A 9,676-nucleotide genomic window follows, 5' to 3' on the forward strand; every position below is an offset into this window, starting at 1 on the left:
AGATAGCTCGTCAACCTCGCAGCTCGTCATCCTCGCAGCTTGTCGACCTCACAGCTCGTCGACCTCGCAGCTTGTTGACCTCGCAGCTTTGCGGATCCTCGTCTATACGACTTTGAGCTCGTCAATCTCGCAGCTTGTCGACCTCGCAGCTCGTCAACCTCGCAACTTGTTGAACTCGCAGCTCGTCGACCTCGCAGCTTGTCGACCTTGCAGTTCATCAACCTTGCAGCTTTGCGGCTCCTCGTCTATTTGACTTTGAGCTCGTCAACCTCGCAGTTTGTCGACCTCGCAGCTCGTCAACTTCGCAGCTTGTCGACTTCGTAACTTGTCGACCTCGCAGCTCGTCGACCTCGCAGCTTGTCGACCTCGCAGCTTGTCGACCTTGCAGTTCATCAACCTTGCAGCTTTGCGGCTCCTCGTCTATTTGACTTTGAGCTCGTCAACCTCGCAGCTCGTAAACCTTGCAGCTTGTAAACCTCGCAGCTTGTCGACCTCACAGCTCGTCAACCTCACAGCTTGTCGACCTCGCAGCTCTTCGCATATCTTGCAGTTCGCCAAACTCGAGCAACTCTCTTTCAACGAACTGGGGGGAGGGCAATTGTTGGAGGTGGGTTTAGCACCCCTTATTTAGCCCAACTGGCCCATCAAAATCCACCAACATTACAATTTCGGCCCATTAGCAAAGGCCACGAAGTCAGCTCACCGTCATCACATCACCTACTCGCTCACTATAAATAGAAGAGAGGAAGAGACCAAGAAAGGGGGATCTAGAATGGAGAAGAGAACAAACTCGTGAAGGAATGAGAACACCCACCTCGCCAAATTTACCATCACCTCGCCAAAATCACCACCACCTCGCCAAATTCACCATCACCTCGCCAAAATCACCACCACCCCACCGCCGTCTCGTCAAGCTGACTTCACCTCGTCACCTCGTCAAGCTGACCTCACCTCGTCACCTCGTCAAGTTCACCTCACCTCGTCAAGCTCACCTCACCTCGTCACCTCGTCAAGCTGAACTCACCTCGTCACCTCGTCAAGCTGACCTCACCTCGTCACCTCGTCACCTCATCAAGCTGACCTTACCTCGTCACCTCGTCAAGCTCACCACACCTCGTCACCTCGTCAAATTCACATCGCCATCTCGTCAAACTCACCTCACCACCTCTTAAACTTTGTTCTTATTTCGTTGTCGACCTAAACTTTATTTAACAGAAAATCTCCGAACTCTCCAACATAAGTTGACTTGTTTGACCCGTGCGATCCCACGTTCAACAATAAGGTCGATGGATTTTCTTCTTCGAGATCTTTACCTTGGATTATTTATGAAAGCTATACAAACAAATTTACGTTATTAAGTTTATTTTCAGATATTCCTTCCATCCATATCTTTAGCTTGGATTGTTTCTGTTCTTTCACATCTAGCCATTACCTCTCTAATCAGTTTTGTTACTTTTAATGATTTTGCCTTTGTTTCGGCCAAAAGGGTTTATAAACCACTCTAGTTTGTAGCAAAGAAATATGTATTCAAGCCTCGTCGACTCCGGTCGGACTATTGACCCACAACCCAAAAGTTTTCCCGGTTCGGTTGCCTATCTAGTTTTAAAACATTACTTATTTGTTACCATTCAATTGTGGTGCATTCATGCAATTTTAAAATTAAAATTTTGAAAGTACGCATGCGGTCCATAATAACTTAGCAACAACTATTTTAGACAGGTTTCCAAAAAGCTTAAAGCTTTTTCAGTTTTCATTAAAGTAGTTCAATAAATTTTTAGGTGGAAAAAAATCGCATTTTGTATTTATTTTTCCTTTATATAAATATTCACATCCTAGCTGCATGATTGTTAGATGCTTTTACATTGGTTTGACCCAATTGAAGAAACCGGGGTCCACTCTGTCCTCTACTAGTCTATATGAACACTTCTTCTCTTCACGCACCAAAGATTCATCACAACTCCTAATCCTCTTATCTTTCGTCTCTCTCTTATCACCTAAGAAAGAGACCTACCTTGCGTCCCAAGTCTCCACCAATAATGCAACCATCAACCAACATTTTCAGCCTCCACGGTTGCCCACCTTCGTACCTTTCCCATTTCCCTACATCCTCGCCATTTGGCGTCAATGGGCAAAACCCTAATTCATTCTACAGCTTCCAAAATAGTATAAACACTCCACAGTTCATGAGCAGCAATTACTCCACCTCGGATGAAGCAGAGGAGAATCAGAGGGATATAATCAATGAGAAGAAGCAGAGGAAAAAATTATCAAACAGAGAATCAGCAAGGAGATCACGTATGAGGAAGCAGAGACAGCTTGATGAGCTTTGGTCACAAGTGATGTGGCTTAGGAATGAGAATCATCAGTTGCTTCATAAGTTTAACCGCCTCTTGGAGTCTCGCGAGAAGGTTATTGAAGAGAATGCTCAGCTCAAAGAGGAAACTTTTACTCTTAAGCAAATGATTAGTGATATGCAGCTTCAAAATCAGAGCCCTTTTTCTTGTTTAAGAGATGACATTGTATAGATGGTTTAAAAAGGCTTTAGTATGTATCTAAAGATGTATATCCAGAGATTTATCTCAGATAAGGACGTTAAATTGGTAAATTACTCTTTCTTTTTTTGAAAAAAGAAATTTCTGAACTTTTGTTGCATTTGAACGAAGGCACGCAATTGTTGCGTTTGCATTTATGCGATATATATCGAAATACAAAACATTTTTAGTTTTATAAACTGTAAACGCAATGTTTAAATGCAAATAGTAGATTTTTGGTCTGCGATTAACGTTTTTGCATGTTTACAATTAACCAAAAAAAAATGTTTAAAGAATTTGGTAAAAAGAAAAATATGTTAAAAATGGCTTAGAATGTGAATTTATATGTAGAAGGCCTTATAGTGACTTAGTGAGTGCGAAAATTTTCCAAGTCTGGCTATATAAAGCTGAAAGCTAATATGAAAGTCTCTAGGCCCACCAAGAGTTTATCAGAACAATATGTTTGGAACAAACTTGGTATTGGTAGCGCATGGACGTAAAATATTGTTTTGCATGGACTTAGAAGATGTACGGCCTTCAGTCTAGAGTTTTATGATTAATCCTATATAAATAAATAAAAATGCTGTGTTTTGTGGCAAATCACATTTCATATATAGATCTTAACTGCTTCTTAGACCCACAAAAGCATATATTATATATATAACTATCGAAGAGGGGTGTGGTTTTCACAAGCTACCCCAATATACTCGTTTATGCTCTGGTTAGCTATTCAGAATCGACTTGCCACAGGGGGACAGGATACAGGCATGGAATGCAAATGCAGATAATAGCTGCAGGTTATGTGGAAATCTAACTGAGACCAGGAATCATCTGTTCTTCTCCTGCACTTATTCAGAGAAAGTTTGAGGGAAGCTCGTCAAAGGAATTTTGGGTAATGAGTTTACTTGGGAATGGGACAAGATAGTTGCCTTGGTGGTGAAGCCTCCTTTGGACAAAACATCAAGTTTCCTTCTCCGATATACCTTTCAGATTACAGTTCACTTTATATGGAGAGAGAGGAATAATCGTCGACATGAGAAAAAACCTTCTCCAACGTACAAAGTGTACAAAATAGTGAAGATCGTGGATAAGTCAATCCGAAATCAACTTTGTGCTATAAGAAATGCAGGGGATAGGTGATATGATGATGGGCTCCAACGCTGGTTTGCAACCAGACAAGTTCAAATTTTTTTCATGATCACATTATTTGATTATTTCTGAAATTTTTTGATCAAAGTTAAGCAACAGTTATTTTTTTTTGAATATAATTTAACATTAGTTTAAAAAAAAAGAAGAGGCTTTGAACTAAGACACGTGATCAGAGTTTGTGTTACCTTAGAGAATCCAAGACCCTCCACTTTACTCAATCTAAGGAAAGGAAGACAAATAAACAATCTTACGTAAGGAGACCCTTTTCAGTCAAGAAAACAAACGGCTTTTTCTCCAATTCGTGTGGCGAGAAACTTACAGGACAAGAAAACTATGAACGACCAGTAAGATCGTAGGACATAACGTAAGTGGATGATTGAAAAGAGGCTCGTGATTGAAACAGACGACGAAAGATATATAGAGACAGCTTTTCCAAACCACCTCAAAAGTTGGAGAAATAGATTAACAATACACAGCACTTTATAGTCAAGACAGGATGAAAGAACGACTTTAATTTTACTATTATTATTATATTATTAGTATTAGTATTATTATTATTATTATATAACTTTTTTTTTGTAAATCATGAACGGTTTGGTTATATCACTATCAGTATCCTTCTTTTTTCACTTTGATTATTGCATAATGGTTCACAATCTCAGTCTATATATACGTGTGCATGGGCAGATATTAAATAATAAATATTAAAATACATACTTTCATCTTACTTATGAATTAAAAAAAAAATGGTAACATAAATTGGGTAAGTTGTTTCTATCCTGTTAAATGCATTTAACTTGTTTTCTTTTTCTTTTGGACTTTATCTATATTTTTAATGGATGCAAGTTCCAAATTATAATGGGTACAAATACAAAATTAGCTAACAAGTACCTAAATTTTTATAAAAAAAGTACATAAAATTTTAAATATAATGGATGCATCAGTGCATGTGCACCCTCCATACACATTAGCTGGGAAATATATGCAGTATCTGATTCGGTTCATCATCTGTTTTAGTCGATTCGATTCAAAGCATTCAGATAACCAAAAGTTAAGAAGAAAAACAAATAGTGAACTTTAATATCCATCCCAAGAAAACAACTCTTAAATACTAAAATTAAAAAGTTTTCCTTGTGATGGTTATTAAAGCTCACTATTTGCTTAAAATTTTACGTTGGAACAAAAAATAGTGACCCGTGTTTTTGGCGATTTTTAACTATATGGAACGTTTAAAATTTAATAGTTTTTCTTGTGATGGATATTAAAAATTTTCTTGTGATGGATAATAAAAACTATATGGAACGTTTCCTGTATTCAGTGGGATATTCAGATTTTAATGGATACGGACTAGCTCTGGAAGACTGGAACATATTCATGTCAAAAATACATCGATAAAAAAAAAATACATCGATCCCAAAAACGTAACCGGCCACGAAGTAAAAAAAAACACCCGATTAACTATGTACACATGTATGTGTAAAAAGTTACTAAAAGTAGAATATGTAATTAGGACAAAGATGTTTTTTCCTTTATTTATGTTACTTTGTCGTACTGTGATTGGTTCCTTTCAAAAGTTTTTCCCTTTCTAGTTTCTACAATAACGTGTGAATTTTATTTATAATTTTCTCTTAATTTTTTTTTTTTTAATTTATAACATGTGAATTTTTTTAATTCATCTGTAAACTATAAAATATATATCTTCTCAATTAAAAAAACAAAACTAACCAAATTTAAATGACACAACACTAGTACCAGTTACATACTATTAAATTACGAAGTCTAAGTAAATACAAATTTAGATTAGACATATTAAAATTTAACAGAATTGAGAAAAGACGTGGAATCTCGCGTGAGGCAGTAAACCCTTTACGAGGTGTTAAGTGAGGCTGTGATGTGTGGGTTTGTTTTATGCATTTAATAAAGACCATATAGATGGAGAAACTCTTTGACTAAATCGTTAAAACTGGGGAATTGAATTTAGCAACAAAGTTGCAACTATTAGATTTACATCTATATATTGTAGACACTTATGATGTAACTAGTATCCCAATATCTCTTAACATTATTGTTTTCTCAACATGCATTATACATATAACTACTTTTGAGAGTATTAGGTGTGAGATAGATTGTCACCGACACATATTGTATCTATGTTTTGCAACTGTTTTTTTTTTTGAATCTAATGATAAATTATATTAAAAAAAAAATATATAATGTTTTACAAACTTGTTTTAGCTTTGCTTTTACATTTTATTAAAGAACAGCAATGAAATCACACTTTGCTATTATCTTTGATGTGAACCAAATCTCCAGCCCATCTGTGTACCTCGTCATGCCATTACTGCGGATTGAACAAATCTGATTCCGAATCTGCTTGTCTATCATCTTCACCATCCTGAAGACCGTTGACGCCTCCTCGAGATTATGAGTATAAATTATGCTCGCCATGTTTCTTATTGCTTCGTTCCCTCCAAATCGCGTATACCGTGGCCTGGAAAGTGTATCGAAGTAAGAAAGTTGTGGTGGTGTTGACAGCATGAGTAAGCAGTGCCATACATCGCCCCCAATCACACTCAAATGAAATTAATCAAAAAATGTTTTTTTTCCCACTACATATAAAGATATATATATATATATGTATATATATATTGAACATTAGAAATTAAGTATATAATCAAACGATTCAGCTATCGTTTGGCTTTGATTTGAGAGATAATCTCGCGTACTCCTCCCGCATTATAGAAATTTTCAAATCTCCTCCTCATAATATTTAATTTGTTTTCGATTTATTTTAAAACAAGAAAAAGGAAGAAAATCGGTCAAATACTGGCAGATCCTTACTAAAGTTTCATATTTACTAACCCAACCACGAAGATCCACATCCAGTCTGTCATATCGGATTGAATCCGAAGAAATCGGGTTTATGGTCAAAAATTGGAGACAAAATTGTGGTAAGTCTGAGAAAAAAAAAATTCAAATTTCAAAATCGTCCTCTCGTCGTCGTCTTCGCCTAGTATTCTCTGGGACAACTAAGAGTGATTTGCTGCTGCCTGACTTAAGTCAATGCCTCGCTATATCAGGTTCGTTCGTCTTCGTCCTCTGATTTCTAATTTCTATCTAGATTACTTTGTAGATTTCAAGTCGGTTTTGTGTAGAATCCAAAATTCGATTTATATGTTCTCTATTCGGTTGGCAATTACAAAATAGAGTCATGGATTTAGGCAAGGAAAAGAGTGTTTAGATATGCTAGACTAGAACTTTACTCAGATTCCGAATCGTCGCAGGAGAAAATGGTTGAAGGAGTTGCCGAATCAGAGACGGGTAATAATCAGATAGTGTTGTGGAGGGGAACTGAGGCTGAGGCTGAGGAGGAGGAGAATCAGCCATTGCCACCCGTTAGAATGTTCTTCGAGCCCAGTCAGTATCATAATTCAATAAAGCTGGGAACAAGATGTTATATCCACAAAGCTGTTGCTAAATTGGAGTCCCTAGACCTTGAACCACATGAGCTGTTATGGTTTACAGAACACCCACAGTTCAAGCACTTTTGGCATATGCATAGGGCCATGCATGAGGACACAACACACAAGATGATGGGAATGTGGTTGCTTCTTCTTCGGACAGCAAACACAAATAAGAAGAGGGAAGCTTGGTTTGTAGTGAATGGCGTACCAATTCTCTATTCCCTTAGAGAGCATGCCATTTTGTGTGGATTAAACTGTCTTCCGTACCCAGAGGACTATGATAGCATAGGAAGTTCTTCGTTTAAGAATAGATATTTCCAGGAAACCGTCCCCTCCCTTGCTGCTGTTGAGAAAAAGCTAGAGTCAATGCGAGGACTAGTTAATCCTGATCGGTTGAAGATGTGTGTCGTCTACTTCTTATCCTCTATAATTAGTGGGAAAACAAAAACCGGTAAGGGAGCACCATCTGTTGACCCGTTATTCCTGAGGATTGTGGATGATCTCAAGGCTTGTAAAAGGTTTCCTTGGGGTAAATATTCATTCGATGTAAATATGAAGGAGATTGAGCACACAATGAGGCATTTCAATGGGGTCGTCGGACCAGATGCGTGGACATTTCCAAGCTTTGTTACTCCCTTGGAGGTATGTCACATTATAAAGAATTTGTAACTATGTAATACTATGAGCGTAAGTGTAATTTGTTGGGTTTATGTGTAGTTGCTAGCATTTGAGGCCATCCCATGTCTGAAGAACAAATACAGAGAAGATGTTAGAGGAGCAGGGAGGGGTTGTCCCCGGATGTGCAGGCAGAAGTACCAACCATTCACACTAAAAGGTTTTCCTTTGTCGGAACTCTATGAAACACTGGGTAACACTAGGGTCATCGAGAGTATATTGCAACCATCCGAGGATGAGGTAATTATGCTTGTGGGAGTCATGGAGAGGAATGAAGAGGAAGATATCGGTGATATCGTTCCTGAAAATTGGACGAAGCGTTTAGTTGAGGAAAAGAAGCCGATATTCTGGAAAGAGATATGCAAGATCGATGTTGATGCCCGAGATGATAAGGAGTGGGTAAACCATCCTGTAGCGGCTAAGCATAATGTGGGGACGGAGAAGGAGGCGCCTCTTGGAATTGTGGAACAGCTTCAGAGCTTGCAGAAGAGTATGGACGCTCAGTTTCTCCGAATCAGTGCCCGAATGGATGGCTTTGATACAAGACTCTGCTCTGTAGAACAATATGTAAAAGAGACAAGAAGAGAAAGGGAAGGACCAGGAGATGAGGGAGGAGAAGTTTTTTGAAATGATGTAGAACATGAACATGATCAAGCTGGAGAGAAACTTGAAAGTCTGGTGAAGAAGAAACATTCGAAGAAGAAACAGCCGAAGCAGAAGCCGAAGAAGAAGCAGAAGGAGCCGGAGCAGAAGGAAGCGGAGCAGAAGGAAGCGGAGCAGAAGGAGGCGGAGCAGAAAGAGCCGGAGCAGAAAGAGCTAAAGCAGAAAGAGCCGGAGCAGAAAGAGCCGGATATGAATGAGGCGGAGCTGAAAGAGGCGGAGCAGCTTGTAGCCCGATCTCCTTACCTGCTTAGAAGTAAAGAGGTATTGAAGTTTGAAGAGTAATATCCATTTTTTTTTGTAATACTTTATATTTCGTGGTAACACTATGTTGTATTACTTGGTATGTGTAGGTAGAACCAGACGGTGCTGACGGTGTGAACGCAGAAGTGGGTGCAGGTAAACAGAAACAAGAGCAATCGAAGCTAGGGCCAAACACAAAACAGAGACGTTAAGTCTCCTATGAACATTTGAAATATGTACTTCTATTTCTATTATTGATTTTGGATTATTGAAAACCAAATATTGGGAAAACTTGGTATTATTGGTGAAACCACCTATAAACCTGGGAACATAGTATTATTAGGTGTAACCATTTTAGTATTATTTGGTGTAACTTAGTATTATTAGGTGTAACCATCTTAGTATTATTTGGTGTAACCACTTATATATGTGGAATACTAGGCCTAAACGGTTCGAGTTAAAATTAGTAGAATAATGTTTGTACACAACATAAGGACAACATAAGGGAGTACTAAACATAACGAAATGTGCACATACGGAATCCAGAACATAAGAAAGTACAAAAAACATAAGACAGAAAACATCAGTCACATTCACCAGTCTCCCATATCAGGAAAAACCCTAACTACCCGGTACACATATAGGAAGAACCTTCCGCATTTGCGAGTTAAAAAGCTGTAGTCGCAGATGTTCCCTGGTTTATACTCATCATTCCACCAACGCTCCCATCGGTTAACTGTACCGCACGGACAGTGGATAAGATTATTGAGGCAATGTAAAAAGCGACGGTGGCCTTCATTGAATATCTCTGGCAAACTCATTGGCCAACCAAGATATACTTGTGCAACGAGGTCGCCGGTGCACTTTCTTATTGTTTCCCGGCTTAGTTTGTTGAGGTACTCATCACCCTCCGGATGTTCCATAACAAGTTTCATGAACATCCCGTAGACATAT

General features: G+C 38.5%; 2 protein-coding genes across 2 annotated transcripts; both read left to right on the plus strand.

Annotated features, from left to right (window-relative positions):
• Positions 1-1,679: 1,679 nt before the first annotated feature.
• Positions 1,680-2,525, plus strand: LOC18022679 (basic leucine zipper 43). Its single transcript, XM_006405636.2, is given in 3 exon segments — positions 1,680-1,684; positions 1,837-1,932; positions 1,934-2,525. Coding segments are annotated over 3 exon segments (693 nt in total).
• A 4,445-nt stretch (positions 2,526-6,970) lies between these two features.
• Positions 6,971-8,446, plus strand: LOC112088390 (uncharacterized protein At3g43530-like). The gene is made up of 2 exons (XM_024158657.1): positions 6,971-7,786; positions 7,862-8,446. Exons 1-2 carry the CDS (start codon positions 6,971-6,973, stop codon positions 8,444-8,446), a joined length of 1,401 nt encoding a protein of 466 aa, XP_024014425.1.
• Positions 8,447-9,676: the final 1,230 nt, after the last annotated feature.

Source organism: Eutrema salsugineum, unplaced genomic scaffold (assembly GCF_000478725.1).
Source record: "Eutrema salsugineum unplaced genomic scaffold, Eutsalg1_0 scaffold_14, whole genome shotgun sequence".
Classification (NCBI taxonomy): Eukaryota; Viridiplantae; Streptophyta; class Magnoliopsida; order Brassicales; family Brassicaceae; genus Eutrema; species Eutrema salsugineum.